Source organism: Zootoca vivipara, chromosome 13 (genome assembly GCF_963506605.1).
Source record: "Zootoca vivipara chromosome 13, rZooViv1.1, whole genome shotgun sequence".
Lineage (NCBI taxonomy): Eukaryota > Metazoa > Chordata > Lepidosauria > Squamata > Lacertidae > Zootoca > Zootoca vivipara.
The window spans coordinates 6,866,893-6,883,202 of NC_083288.1; the positions used below are offsets into that span (position 1 = coordinate 6,866,893).

Genomic DNA, 16,310 nt, shown 5'->3' on the forward strand with positions numbered 1-16,310 from the left:
AAAGTAAAACTTTTTATATAGTTATTTTTTAACCTCATCTTTTTAAAAAATGAGTATTCTGGGTTTTTTGTTTTGTTTTTTTTCCTGAAAGTTGTTTCACAGGATACCAATAGATTGGGGCATAATGAGGTTCTAACTAATTGACGTTATCTTATCATTAGCCTCTAATGATTTGAGTAAGGTAATGTTGAGGGGTGAGATAAATTTAGACTAATGAGGTAACCCTTCATGGATCAATGCCTTGTCGTGGCGAAGGGGCTTGAATAACTCAGAGAAGCTATGAGCTATGCCATGCAGGGCCACCCAAGATGGACAGGTCATAGTGGAGAGTTTTGACTAAACGTGATCCACCTGGAGAAGGAACTGGCAAGCCACTCCAGTATCCCTGCCAAGAAAACTCCATGGACAAAGACAACAGGCATATAAAAGTTATGACGCTGGAAGATGAGCCCCTCAGGTCGGAAGGCGTCCAACATGCTACTGAGGAAGAGCGGAGGACAAGTACAAGTAGATTCAGAGCTGATGAAGCGGCTGGGCCAAAGCCGAAAGGACGCTCAGTTGCGGATATGCCTGGAAGCGAAAGGAAAGTCCGATGCTGTAAAGAAAAATATTGCATAGGAACCTGGAATGTAAGAACCATGAATAGAGGTAAGCTGGATGTGGTCAAAAATGAGATGACAAGAATAAATATCGACATCCTGGGCATCAGTGAACTAAAATGGAAGGGAATGGGTGAATTCAGTTCGGGTGACTATCATATCTACTACTGTGGGCAAGAATCCTGTAGAAGAAATGGAGTGGCCCTCATAGTCAACAAAAGAGTGGCAAAAGCTGTGATGGGATGCAATCTCAAAAATGACAGAATGATCTCGATACGAATCCAAGGCAGACCTTTTAACATCACAGTAATCCAAGTTTATGCACCAACTACCGGTGCTGAAGAAAGTGAAATTGACCAATTCTATGAAGACCTACAACACCTTCTAGAAATGACACCAAAGAAGGATGTTCTTCTCATTACAGGGGATTGGAATGCTAAAGTAGGGAATCAAGAGATAAAAGGAACAACTGGCAAGTTTGGCCTTGGAGTTCAAAATGAAGCAGGGCAAAGGCTAATAGAGTTCTGTCAAGAGAACAAGCTGGTCATCACAAACACTCTCTTCCAACAACACAAGAGACGACTCTACACATGGATATCACCAAATGGGCAGCATCGAAATCAGATTGATTATATTCTCTGCAGCCAAAGATGGAGAAGCTCTATACAGTCAGCAAAAACAAGACCTGGAGCTGACTGTAACTCAGATCATCAGCTTCTTATAGCAAAATTCCAGCTTAAACTGAAGAAAGTAGGAAAAACCACTGGGCCAGTAAGATACAATCTGAATCAAATCCCTTATGAATACACAGTGGAAGTGAGGAACAGGTTTAAGGATTTAGATTTGGTGGACAGAGTGCCTGAAGAACTATGGATGGAGGCTCGTAACATTATACAGGAGGCAGCAACGAAAACCATCCCAAGGAAAAGGAAATGCAAGAAAGCAAAATGGCTGTCCAACGAGGCCTTACAAATAGCGGAGGAGAGGAGGCAAGCAAAATGCAAGGGAGATAGGGAAAGATACAGGAAACTGAATGCAGATTTCCAAAAAACAGCAAGGAGAGACAAGAGGGTCTTCTTAAATGAGCAATGCAAAGAAATAGAGGAAAACAATAGAATGGGGAAAACCAGAGATCTGTTCAAGAAAATTGGAGATATGAAAGGAACATTTCGTACAAAGATTACCATAATCAAGGACAAAAGTGGTAAGGACCTAACAGAAGCAGAAGACATCAAGAAGAGGTGGCAAGAATACACAGAGGAATTATACCAGAAAGACATGGAGGTTTCGTACACCTCAGGTAGTGTGGTTGCTGACCTTGAGCCAGACATCTTGGAGAGTGAAGTCAAATGGGCCTTAGAAAGCACTGCTAATAACAAGGCCAGTGGAAGTGATGATATTCCAGCTGAACTATTTAAAATTTTAAAAGATGATGCTGTTAAGGTGCTACACCCAATATGCCAGCAAGTTTGGAAAACTCAGCAATGGCCAGAGGATTGGAGAAGATCAGTCTACATCCCAATTCCAAAGAAGGGCAGTGCCAAAGAATGCTCCAACTACCGCACAATTGCGCTCATTTCACACGCTAGCAAGGTTATGCTTAAAATTCTACAAGGCAGGCTTAGGCAGTATGTGGACCGAGAACTCCCAGAAGTGCAAGCTGGATTTCGAAAGGGCAGAGGAACCAGAGACCAAATAGCAAACATGCGCTGGATTATGGAGAAAGCTAGAGAGTTCCAGAAAAACGTCTACTTCTGCTTCATTGACTATGCAAAAGCCTTTGACTGTGTCGACCACAGCAAACTATGGCAAGTTCTTAAAGAAATGGGAGTGCCTGATCACCTCATCTGTCTCCTGAGAAATCTCTATGTGGGACAAGAAGCTACAGTTAGAACTGGATATGGAACAACGGATTGGTTCAAAATTGGGAAAGGAGTACGACAAGGTTGTATATTGTCTCCCTGCTTATTTAACTTATATGCAGAATTCATCATGCGAAAGGCTGGACTAGATGAATCCCAAGCAGGAATTAAGATTGCCGGAAGAAATATCAACAACCTCAGATATGCAGATGACACAACCTTGATGGCAGAAAGTGAGGAGGAATTAAAGAACCTTTTAATGAGGGTGAAAGAGGAGAGCGCAAAATATGGTCTGAAGCTCAACATCAAAAAAACCAAGATCATGGCCACTGGTCCCATCACCTCCTGGCAAATAGAAGGGGAAGAAATGGAGGCAGTGAGAGATTTTACTTTCTTGGGCTCCTTGATCACTGCAGATGGTGACAGCAGTCACGAAATTAAAAGACGCCTGCTTCTTGGGAGAAAAGCAATGACAAACCTAGACAGCATCTTAAAAAGCAGAGACATCACCTTGCCGACAAAGGTCCGTATAGTTAAAGCTATGGTTTTCCCAGTAGTGATGTATGGAAGTGAGAGCTGGACCATCAAGAAGGCTGATCGCCGAAGAATTGATGCTTTTGAATTATGGTGCTGGAGGAGACTCTTGAGAGTCCCATGGACTGCTAGAAGATCAAACCTATCCATTCTTAAGGAAATCAGCCCTGAGTGCTCCCTGGAAGGACAGATCGTGAAGCTGAGGCTCCAATACTTTGGCCACCTCATGAGAAGAGAAGACTCCTTGGAAAAGACCCTGATGTTGGGAAAGATTGAGGGCAGTAGGAGAAGGGGACGACAGAGGACAAGATGGTTGGACAGTGTTCTCGAAGCTACGAACATGAGTTTGACCAAACTACGGGAGGCAGTGGAAGACAGGAGTGCCTGGCGTGCTATGGTCCATGGGGTCACGAAGAGTCGGACACGACTAAACGACTAAACAACAACAATGAGGTAACCAATTACAACAACATCCAGGGCAGGTATTTTACTGTCTCTGATTCCTCCTCCTTCGTCTTCTATTAATCCCTGCTGGTGCAATCAGCTGTAGAAGGTGAAGCATCCTGAAGTGTCCATTATTAGTATATTTTGATTCCTGATAGAACAGGAAAGAAAGAAAGAAAGAAAGAAAGAAAGAAAGAAAGAAAGAAAGAAAGAAAGAAAGAAAGAAAGAGAAAGAAAGGCACCAGTACTGGAAATAATCAGTATCAGAAACCTCAAGGGTACACAGGAATCAGAAATAGAACATGAGGAAGTAATTGTAAACAAGAGTTGTTTCTTCTTCTCTCTCTGTGCTTGGTTTGACACATGTTTTATGTTTTAAAGTTAATCCTTAGCTTCATGACAGGGGTAGGGAATCTATGGCATAGCGACTGACTGTAGCCCTTCCACATTCTGTAGCTGGCCCTCATAATTCTCCCCAGACCACACTCTTCACCAGCTTTGCTCCAAAATTTCTTAAATTTTTTTTGGGGGGGAGGGGCTAGCTGGGATATGTCAGTGAACTCAAATAAGAACTGCATGGAGGAGAGAGACAGATATGAGAATATGTAGAAACCATCTCACTTTGCAAAGGTAAAATTTTAATTCATTGTTCTGCACACTTTTGCCCCTAGTTCTGGCACAAATGGCATGTGGCCCTCAGAAGGGAATGCGGCCCTTGCACTGAAAAATGTTTCTCACCTATGCTTTATGACAATAACCACAAATGTGTGAATCCCTCGGATATTTGAAGACTACATTCACATTACTAAAGGTTGTTATTACAATAAATCTATTATATAATAATAATAATAATAATAATAATAATAATAATAATAATAATAATAATTTATTATTTATACCCCGCCCATCTGGCTGGGTTTCCCCAGCCACTCTGGGCGGCTTCCAACAGAAAAATAAAATACAATAACGGATTAAACATTAAAAGCCTCCCTAAACAGGGCTGCCTTCAGATGTCTTCTAAAAGTCTGGTAGTTGTTTTTCTACATAAAGTTGTTTTTCTATATAAAGTTGTTTTTCTATATAAAGTTGTTTTTCTATATAAAGCTTACTCTTGGGGAAATTAGCAGCCAAATCCAGCAATACATATTCTTGCCAGTTAGCATGTGAAGGGGGAAGAAGCCTATAGTATACCCTGTTCCTTTTTTCTTCAACCAGTGATGGGAGCAGACATATATCCAACTGCTCCAGCTCAGGCACATCTCTGAGGCTGTTTATACTGTAAATGTAAGTATTTTGCTTGTATTTATTTTGCTGCTGCTACTGTGAACCAATACAAGACTATGAGTAAGTAAATCACATTTTAAACTTACTTCTCAGTCTGTTGTCTGATTCTTTGTTAAGCAGGGTAGGAAAGGAGGAGCTTGCTTTGCAGTTGAACTTAATTAATTAAAGGGTCTCACATGCTAATCCTTATACTTTCAATTAAACTGCTTAAAGATGGGATTTAAACTCTGCTCAGCTGATTTCTTATTATGTTCAACCCACACATGTGGCTGCCTAGAGCAGGGGTAGGCAACCTAAGGCCCGGGGGCCGGATGCAGCCCCATCACCTTCTCAATCCGACCCGCGGACAGTCTGGGAAACAGCGTGTTTTTACAAGAGTAGAATGTGTTCTTTTATTTAAAATGCATCTCTGGGTTATTTGTGGGGCATAGGAATTCGTTCATATTTTCCCCCCAAAATATAGTCCAGCCCACCACATGGTTTGAGGGATGGTGGACCGGCTCACAGCTGAAAAAGGTTCCTGACCCCTTGGCCTAGAGGGATAAATTGCAATTAATCTTACCTATTAAATTGCAATTAATCTTACCTATTAAAACCATCCCACAACTCTCGTATGAGTCAGAAGGTGCTTTTCTATTGACAATCTTCTTTGTACTTTTCAGGACATGCACAAACATGATCACTGGACAACCCTTAGATGTACCATCAGAAATATAAGCCACGACAGAAAAGGTAGAACTTCACATGAAATTGCTAAAAATGTTTTCATTAAGCAAGCCTACCCAGACATGTAATTTTGATGTAAATTTTGACATTTAATTCTACTTTAATGCAGATACTTTAAAAAATATATATATATTATTTTATACTTTTATTTTTTGAACATTTTCAGGTCAGCTTGCTTTTAATATTTGATTTCATGTGTATGTTTTATACTTTTTTGCAAACCACTTAGAGGTTTGGGTGATTAAATGGTATATAAATCCTGCTAAATAAAATGGAGAATTATTATTTTTTAAAGCCCATGCCTTCCAAGGCACCAAGTGAAAAAATACTTGGTGTAGGTAAACCCAAAGGGCAGAAATTCCTTCCTGCATCACTAGTGTGACATCAACAACATGTCGCTGAGAATTGTGTGCAAGGCAAACAGTCTTTGAAGACACTGACCCTATTTTCAAATGCATTTCTCAGCAGTTTTAAGTTAAAATATTTAAAAGAAAATCCATGGGGTAACTATTTTTGAAATGGAGGACATTGCCATTAATATTACAATCTTCATTTCTAACAAGAGTGCACTATTTGTTCATGTAATATAATTTTTCACACTGTTGATGTAAGTACTAGAGATGGGATTTGAAAACTTAAGGTGTTCATACCAGAAGGGTTTGCAGAAAACTTATTTCTTCCTTATTAACACCAACATGAACATAATACTGGTCTAGCACACAGTTTTCTTACCCTCACCCTCTTTTTGCATAATAATCTCTTCTTCAGTACACACCCTAAGGCCTTTCTCAGTTGAAATAGCGATCATTAGTCATGGCAGATAGACATGGTTAGACATAAAGCTGCCTTCAATGACATACTAAAATATGACTTCTGAAACAGCCTGACATTAGGGATTTAACTTCCAAATTACTTAGTTCCTCTTCAAATTATTTAATTGCGTTGGACTGGAGCTTTTCTCTTCTGGATTGGTGTGTGTGTGTAAGGTCGAGCAATGGCATTTCCACTGACTCGTTATGTACATCATACAAGCAAACTGTTGATTTAATTTTAATGAGAGAGGTAAATGAATTCTTAATATTATTTTTCGCAAAAGCAAAGCACTTGGATTTCACTTGGAGAAGCTTGTGAGTTGGAATCGGGTTGCAGTGGGCTTGGCAGATTTGATTTCTGAGGTGGTTTTTGTTGTAGCTCAGCTAATTATTATCCTGAGTCACTTTCTGTTCAATTTGCTTTCCATAAGAGCAGGGGTGTCAAACTCAAATTCATCGGGGGCCGCATCAGCAGTTTGGTCACCCTCAAAGGGCCGGTTGTATCTGTAGGACTATGTGTCCACTCTTTATTATCATAAATTATTGTCACTGCATTCAATTATTACTGTTTTTTGTAATAATGTAAGTAATAACTAGCTCTGAAAGCAGAAACATTGTCAGAATAATGGCAAGTAGATATTCAAATGTACAATTATTGTACAATTTATTGAAAAATGATTTTTGGTAACTGCACTGGGTGGTGGAGGCTCGCTAGGGTTTCATGCAGGACCTTTGCAGAGCTACTAGTACCTGGAGATGCTGGGGTCCTTCTGCATGCAGGACAGATGTTCTGCCAGTGAGCCACCACCCTTCACCAAAGGGACTGGCTGAGGTTGACTCACTGGAGCTGCTCTCCTGGTTCCAGGGTTTAAGGCCCAGAAGTATAAAGCAGCATCCTATGTTTCTGAGGAGAGGGAGAGGGAGAGGGAGGGGAGGGGAGGGAGGGAGGGAGGGAGGAAGGAAGAAAAGAGGGAGTGGGAGGGAGAGAGGAAGGAAGGAAAGAGGGGAGAGAAAGAAGAGTAGGAAATAAGGAAGGGAATAAAGAAGGAAAGAAAAAGAAAGAGGGAGAGAAGAGGGAAAGGGAGAAAGAAGGAAGGAAGTAGAGGGAAAGAAAGAATAAGAATGAGGGAGAGGAAGAAAGATGGGAAGGACGGAAGGAAGAAAGGAAGGAAGGAAGGAAGGAAGGAAGGAAGAAAAGAGGGAGCAGGAGGGAGAGAGGAAGGAAAGAGGTGAGAGAAAGAAGAGTAGGAAAGAAGGAATAAAGAAGGAAAGAAAAAGAAAGAGGGAGAGAAGACAGATAAAGAAGGAAGGAAGGAGAGGGAAAGAAAGAATAAGAACGAGAGAGAGGAAGAAAGAAAGGGAGGGGGGGTCGCCGCCTTGATTCAGCGCCAGAAAAGAGCGTGAAGGGACCCCCCCCGGCCCCAGCTGTTTGTCGGCGCTTTGTCGGTGCGGCGCTTCAGCAGCAAGGTCCCGCTGCTGGGTCCCGCTGGCTGGGGCGCTCGGCGGGCCACATGACAAGGTCTGGCGGGCCGGATTTGGCCCCCGGGCCTTGTGTTTGACACCCATGCATAAGAGTGTGTGTGTGTGTGTGTGTGTGTGTGTGTGTGTGTGTGTTAGGGGCAGAAAACCTCAAGCGATGGATGTAAAAAAAATCTTGAAAAAGCTTGTGAATGGTTTAAGAATAGGGTTGTGTGACTCAACGCACATCTGAATGTACTTTCTGCTCAATGCAAATGAGTATCCAGATGTATAATCAATTTAGGGCCATTGTTTCTAGAAACAAGGCCGGACCACCCATGAGACGAGGTGAGGTGACCACCTTTGGTGGCAGGATCCACAGGGGCAGCAGATACCAATGTAGATCATGATTTTTCCCGCTTGTGTAATGATTTAGTTCCCCACTCACTCCTTCTTCCCCAGTGGAAGAGGGATGCTGTTTTGTTTGCCTCAGGTGCAAGAATATATTGGGCCTGCCCTACCTAAAAGCCATGGTATTCAATATATTCCATGGACATCCTGTAGTGATCATGGAGCTGAAAGGTAGCCAACTGCATAGAAGGAAGAGAGCCAATTCAACACATCCATAGCTGGCCTTTGGTCTGTGCAGGTAACCCGACTCACTCAGGAGCACATCACTCAGGAGGACATGCAGCCTGATTTTTGACATGAAGAAGTCGGCAGGTGTAGTGTACATTGCACCACTCATCTCCACACTTACCTTCCAAGTCCCGGACTGCAGAATCCGGGACCGGCAGCCGTGTGACACCGGAAGTTGCGTCGACGTTAACTTCCAGTGTCGCTTTGCCCTTCTATGGGCACCCAAAATGGCCACCGCCGGCTTCAAAAGTAGCTTCTACGCATGACCGGAAGTGCGTCGACGCAACTTCCGGTGTCGCCCCACCCATCTATGGGCACCAAAATGTCCGCCGCCAACACCGGACGTCGTATCTACGCACTTCCGGTCATGCGCAGATGCGACTTTTGAAGCCGGCAGTGCAGGGGCATAGCCAAAATTAGGGGGGGCAGGGGGCGGGGCAAGGGGTGGGAGGGGAGGGGAGGGGCCACAGCGGAAATGTGGGCGGGGCCACATGGCCTGCGCCTCCCAGGTCTTCCGAGGAGGCGGCCCCAGGCTCCCACTCCCAGCGCGAAGCTCCAGAGTCGCGCAGGGAACGCGAGCCTGTGGCTGCCTCCTCCGCGCCTCCCAGGTCTTCGAGCCTGGGGCCGCCTCCTCCGAAAATCAGAAAGGAAAAAAAATGGTCGCCGGCAGGAGAAAATAACAGAGAAAAACGGGAGACGAAGTGATATGGGGGACCACCAGGAAAAGGTAAGTAAAAACGGGGGTTTCCTGAGGGAAATGGGAGACTTGGCAGCTATGTCTCCACAACCTCTTCTCTTTCTGGGAAGTCTTACATTGTTAAGCTCCTTCAGTAAAAAAAAAAAGGTAAAGGGCCACTGAAAGTTAAGTCCATTTGCGAACAATTCTGGGGTTGCAGCGCTCATCTTGCTTTACAGGCCGAGGGAACTGGCATTTGTCCACAGACAGCTTCTGGGTCATGGGACCAGCATGACAAAGCCGCTTCTGGCGAACCAGAGCAGCACACGGAAATGCCGTTTACCTTCCCACCGGAGCCTTACCTATTTATCTACAGTACTTGCACTTTGACGTGCTTTCAAACTGCTAGGTGGGCAGGAGCTGGGACCGAGCAATGGGACCTCACCCCGTTGCGGGGATTCGAACCGCCAACCTTCCAATCGGCAAGCCCTAGGTTCAGTGGTTTAGACCACTGCGCCACCCGCGTCCCTAAGCTCCTTCAGCCGTACACCATAACTGACCTACCAACTACTAAGCTCAGGGGCAAAAGGAAAGAAAAGGGGAAAAGAAAAAGAAAGAAACGGGATCACAATGCTAGAGCAACAATGCAGAAATTCAGGTGATGAAGCTGAGAGATCATTATGGTTGGGACCTACTCTGCAATCATGGAGGCAACAATAGTTTTAAACAGAAAATAGATTTTTACCAATCTCACCTAAAGAATACTTGAAGATTATTCACAGAGCAGTGTTGTTGTTGTTGTTGTTTTAAAAAAAGAACTATAGGGCGAGTGATTTATTTGTTCTCTATTTCATAGCATAGCACAACAATGATTCAATAGCTTTGAACCTGCATTGATGCCTACGTCTTTTGCTCCCCAGTGCAAAACATTTACTTTTCTGTGTTTCAAAGATAAGCTTGGGGGGGGGGGTATTGGAGACAATATCTTGCTCTCAGTGATGACTTCAGAAAGCTACATAATGGGATTGGGTATCTGATGGAAAATAAACAATTAGCCTAAAAATCGAAAGTTTGTGATAGGGATTTCTCCAAAATTTAGTTTTTTCAGCAGTTACCATTCAAGCATCATTTTTATGAACATGTGAAGTTACTTGAAAATCTTTATTCCTGTCAAGAGACTGAAAATGTCACCCCCCTGCCCAAGAAACCAAATTGGCTGACAGTATTTTATAGTTAACTTTCCCCACCTACTGCTATAAAAGTGCATTTCATAGAATCATAGAATCATAGAGTTGGAAGAGACCACAAGGGCCATCCAGTCCAACCCAGTGCCAAGCAGGAAACACCATCAAAGCATTCTTGACAGATGCCTGTCAAGCCTCTGCTTAAAGACCTCCAAAGAAGGAGACTCCACCACACTCCTTGGCAGGAAATTCCACTGCCGAACAGCTCTTACTGTCAGGAAGTTCTTCCTGATGTTTAGGTGGAATCTTCTTTCTTGAAGTTTGAATCCATTGCTCCGTGTCCGCTTCTCTGGAGCAGCAGAAAACAATCTTTCTCGTCCTCCATATGACATCCTTTCATATATTTGAACATGGCTGTCATATCACCCCTTAACCTTCTCTTCTCCAGGCTAAACATACCCAGCTCCCTAAGCCGTTCCTCATAAGGCATTGTTTCCAGGCCTTTGACCATTTTGGTTGCCCTCTTCTGGACACGTTCCAGCTTGTCAGTATATCCTTCTTGAACTGTGGTGCCCAGAACTGGACACAGTACTCCAGGTGAGGTTTGACCAGAGCAGAATACAGTGGTACTATTACTTCCCTAGATCTAGATGCTATACTCCTATTGATGCAGCATCATTTCAAAACTGGGCTGTCACTTTCACCTGAAAGCATACAAAGTCAAGGTGCATCTCCTGAGCAACCTGGTATCATGTTTTCATAGGTCACAGAAATGCTGCATTGACATAGCAACTTTTGGAAGCTGCCCCGAGTGGCTAGGGCAACCCAGTCTGATGGGCACCATAAAAATAATAAATAATAATTAATAAAAAGAAGCAGAAGTCCAAATCTCTAGTGGACACAGGGAATGGTTCTTGTTGCATAGTTCTTGGGAGTTTGGTCACCTTTGTCAGAATATTCAAGGTGACCTATGATATGTGTCAATCAAAATCAACGATTTATACATCCAGAATAATATAAAACAATAACCTCAGCAATAAAACACAGCATCAAAGTCATCAAGAAATTGAACAGCACAGTGAATACAGCTTTATTCTTCGCAAAGAAATGATGGGACAATTAAAGATGACATTGTGTTTAAAAATGCTGGCTGCACTCTGAGATGGAACACTAATTTCTGAACGTTTCAACAGAAATTCAAGGGGAAGATGACATCTGGAATAGCAAGGTTTGAGCTCAGCAGAAGAAGAGGTCAATGAGAAGGGTAGGTAGACCGTTCCAGATGTGCTGTTCCATATAACTGCTTTGAGGGCATTTTTTTTCCAATAAAGCAAGTGTATAAATTTTATGAAATAAATAAAGTGGGCACTGCTCCATAACCTGGCAAATAAAATAGTAGAAAAGCAGATTTAGGGTGGTGGGGTGGGGGTGGAGAGACACATGGTGCTAGCAACCACTGGCCAATTTGTAAGGGATCAAGAGTCCCCTACAATAGATCTTAACAAGTGCAGGGCTTATCCAGTTTATCCAGGTTTATCCAAGTTTATCCAGTTTATCCATATAATAATCATCAGAACCTTCAGTTAGCTCCAGCAGCAAACAGCCCGTCTTAAGAGGAGTTGTTGACCAGAGCGTTTATAATACTTGTAAAGAGAAACCTGCTGGTGAAAAGGCAATTTATTTCCCCTAATGGAATTAATAAATAAATAAATAAGGCTGATCGCTGAAGAATTGATGCTTTTGAATTATGGTGCTGGAAGAGACTCTTGAGAGTCCCATGGACTGCAAGAAGATCAAACCTATCCATTCTGAAGGAAATCAGCCCTGGGTGCTCACTGGAAGGACAGATCCTGAAGCTGAGACTACAATACTTGGGCCACCTCATGAGAAGAGAAGACTCTCTGGAAAAGACCCTGATGTTGGGAAAGATGGAGGGCACTAGGAGAAGGGGACAGCAAAGGACGAAATGGTTGGACAGTGTTCTCGAAGCTACCAACATGAGTTTGACCAAACTGCAGGAGGCAGTGGAAGACAGGAGTGCCTGGCGTGCTCTGGTCCATGGCGTCATGAAGAGTCGGACACGGCTAAACGACAGCAACAACAACAATGGAATTAAGACTTAGATGATGTTTCAGATGCTTCAGCTCAATGTAGGACATTTGTTAAGCTGCTGATGGCATTGTTCCCGTTGTCCCCATTCTCAAAGGAAATAGACATTTTGATTTTCCAAGCTGCCAAACTTTGGAGAGCAGGGCATTCATTTCTTAATATAACATGTCTCCTCCTCTTTGAAGTCTTTCAAACTGAAGTGCAGAATGCTTCCAAGTGCAAAAACTGCCCATGCCTTCCTACTGACAACACGTTTAATGTTACTTAGGCAATCAAATCCTCATCACTAGCTCTCCTCCCATGCTTTGGAAAGAAACAATAATTAAAAAGCTCTTGCTGAAATGTTTGATTCATGCAACAAAGCAATTTACAGCACAGTAAAAATCCAGCATGCATTAATGCTGTGTTTCAGCTGGCACTGCCTTCCTCTTAGCATAGAAATGACGGGACATACACATTTTGCAATTAAAGAAGACATCTTACAATGTGTTCCAAAGAGTCTCTAAAATGAATACTAATTTCTGCATGCTTCAATTTCCTTTCCCATTTTTTAAAAACTTGTCTTTGCATAATTATAAGTTATGCACTTCATCATTTGAAACTGTTGAATGAACTGGTGATGGATTACAGATGGATGTGTGTAACATTCCCATTTTCTTTTTCTGAAGCAAACCTTTTTTTGGGGGGGGGGGAAGACCCACAAAGCTTTTCCAAACACCAGCATCACATGTTCTGGATATGTTTGTTGCTACTGTTGCTGTTCCTCCTTTTTATAATTTCTTGGTGGTTGGTTCCATCATTATGGCAGATGACATGCAAAGTGAACTTGGTTTTGCATTCAGAGCTCAGTCTGTTTACTATTGAGTAGAGTTCTAATATACTGCTCATTATTGCTTTCCATTAAAAACGAAAGTTGATTTTCTGTTTCACAGGGTGCTAGGATATTGAACACCCTCCTCCATCCTACTCAGTTGACTTAGCTGTACAACATCTTCCACAAAAATGTGCCACTTTTCTTTCTTTCTCGGGGAGCTGAAGTAACAAAGCTCATTAACCCCAATGAGTGTTGCGGCCGGACCCAGCAGAAAAGCCTGTGTGTGTGTGTTAAGGGGTGGGTCTAAGCTCAAAGAAAGAAGATGATTGGAGGGCTGAGTGTTGCTGGGGTAAATTGCATGTATCCATTCCTTGATTGACAGGGCGAGAGCTTAAGTACTCAGCGTTTTCGTATCCAGCTCACTCCTGGCTAGTGATTTGAATCTCCCTCCCGCCCACCTCCTTTTCTTTGCAGGTTTAGAGTGACCTTGCTATGGCGCTGCCTGTATTCAGGGGCCAGTAGGAATTTTTTCCATTTGGCTGATTGGCTGTTGCCATTTGGTTTTTCGCCTACTGCTTAGCAATAGTCACAACTTGTTAGGTTGGCAGGTTAGGCTTTGGTTGATGAGTTTGGGAGGGGCATGGCATGGAGGTGCATGCCCCTCAGTGTTGCTCTTATAGAAGTATTCCGTTAAAGGAATCCTGGGGCTCCGGGGCTCTAGTCCTTACACCCCCACAATGGTGCGGGGCTGGGGCCAATACAGAGCACGAGCCTTGGGGAACATTTCTGGTGGGGGAGATGGCCTGGTCTCAGCCATCTCCTCCACCATGGGGTGTTTACTTGACTTTCCTACCGTAGGAAGTCAGAGCTGGTCCTGTCCCACCGTGGGGCAGAAGATTAACCAAAGCCAAAGGCCAACACTCAAATTAATTTGTAATTTTGTATAAAGTTGTGGCCAAAATTATGTCAAAAACAAACCCTAAAATGAAGTGCCTGTCTGAGTTATTGGGGGAAATTTTCTGGGGGTCTCGGCACGCAATGAGGAAACCTGTTGCTTTGTTTGGAACATGTCTGCATTTTGAGAAGTGCAAAGGTACATAATTAGGGTTTTGCCATCTCCAAGGTGATATGAAGGTACTCTGAATCAAAGCTACACTATACCAAAGAATTAACTCAAGACCTTTTGGAGCTGACAATCCAGATGTCAGATTTCAGCCTGACCGGTAAGGTTTCAGATGCAGAAGAATTTCAGATGCCACTCTTCAAAGGTTAAGTCTCACTTGGCAGGCACAGGCACAAATAGGGCCCTCACACATTCCACCTGATTCAATCTACCATCCAACTTTGTGCACGCCAGGCCCCTCTTTAAAACGAACTCTTAGCACCCTGCTATAATATGCTCTTGCCCCCAGCCCCCATCCTCCCTGGCTGAAAGGTTGAAGCAGTGATAATTGGTGTCACAAAGTGATGGGCAGACTCCGTACAACTCTCCTTGAAAAACTTTTGTTCTTTCTCAAACTTTTCTTCCTCTCTCCTCAGCCTTTACCCCACTTCCTTAAAAACAACTTATTGCCTTCCTCATTTCTATTTAATAATAATAATAATAATAATAATAATAATAATAATAATAATAATAATAATATATTATTTATACCCCACCCATCTGGCTGGGTTTCCCCAGCCACTCTGGGCGGCTTCCAACAGAAACATTAAAATACACTAATTTCTTAAAGATTAAAAGCTTCCCTAAACAGGGCTGCCTTCCCAGTTCTCAAAATTCAGATTTTTGGGTGTCTGTAGATTTTTATTTTGCTTGGAAAGAGTGGAGGAGGAGAACTGGCCGTGGAGAATCTGTAAGCCATGGGGAAGGAATTCATATTTTGAACTCACCCACCCAAGGGGGGGGGAATGGCTAAAAACACAATCTAGCAATTCAGCAATTCATTGTTGAATGTATGACTTTGTCTCTCTCATTTTTATTTATTCATTGCATTTCTATCCTACCCTTCATCCAAGGAGCTCAGGGTGCCACGCAAGATTCTCCCCCTCCCCCATTAATCCCCTGTGAGGTAGGTTAGGATGAGAGGCAATGACTGGCTCAAAGTCACCCATCACTGAGTACGCATTTGGACCCCGGTGTCCCAGGTCCTAGTATGACACGCTAATCACTACACCACACTGGGTCTCAATAATAATAATAAAGAAGTGGTTGAAAACAAACAAATAGGTGCCTCTGTAATAATATGCAGAAATAGAACGATTTACCACCATCCTGGTGAACAAAAGAAGTTTTTTGTTTGTTTGTTTTTTGCCAAAACACCCAGTTCTATTAATTTTTTAATTTTTTTTTTTACACAGCCTAATTTGAATGAGAGATTAGTCCACATAGCTTCTTTCTCGGTGAGGAAGAATAGTCTCCTGTCAAACTGGCAGGGTTGGTTCTCATTGCTTTGTCATTACAAAAGTGGGTAGGTTATCAACTTGTCATTGCTTTTTTTTCTTTTAGATCTCACATAAGTAATGACAGTGTGAGTAGGCAAGTAAAATGGAGAAGATTAGTAACTTGTAGTCTTATTTGCAAGACCAATATTCTTGCAATGTATGGCATTCAAAAAAAAAAGGAAACAACTAGCTAAGACATCCACTCAAGAACCAAACCATTGCATGCTTGTTGTACCTTCTCTAAATTAACAGGCAGACACGAGATGATAACATGCCAACTCTGTTTTGGCTGTTCCTTGTCAGGCAAAGCTCTGAAGCGTATTTTTGCACACCTTCCTTCTACATGAGGAAGCCTCTCAAACTCTCTTAGAAAGGTCTTTACATGCTGTCTAGGCCAGTACACTTTCACATATAGACACAAAAATTGATTCTGGATTCCATCCAGTCTCATTTTCCAATGAGTGGCAAACACTGTGTGGCTTTTAGTTCAATGAAAAGGATCTCAGCGTGAAGTAATGCAAGGCACAACTAATATGAAGCAGCACCAATGGACTTTGGAATCTTTAAGTGTTAAGTTATTTTGAGAATGAGTTTTCTGATTTGTTATTCTCAACTTTTATAGTGAAATATAATTCTCAGTGTGGTTTTGTTTTAGAATTGTGCTCTCCCCACATGGTGGGGAAATTGTTTTTTTTTTCATAGTCATTGTCCATTTCCCTGCTAGTCC

At 42.7% G+C, this 16,310-nt stretch overlaps 1 protein-coding gene across 1 annotated transcript; it reads left to right on the forward strand.

Annotated features, from left to right (window-relative positions):
- Positions 1-234: 234 nt before the first annotated feature.
- Positions 235-2,447, forward strand: LOC132593138 (uncharacterized; the record flags this gene model as incomplete). Its single annotated transcript, XM_060282226.1, has 1 exon — positions 235-2,447. A coding segment is annotated over exon 1 (2,046 nt), but the record flags the coding sequence as incomplete, so codon positions are not given.
- Between the last annotated feature and the right edge of the window lie 13,863 nt (positions 2,448-16,310).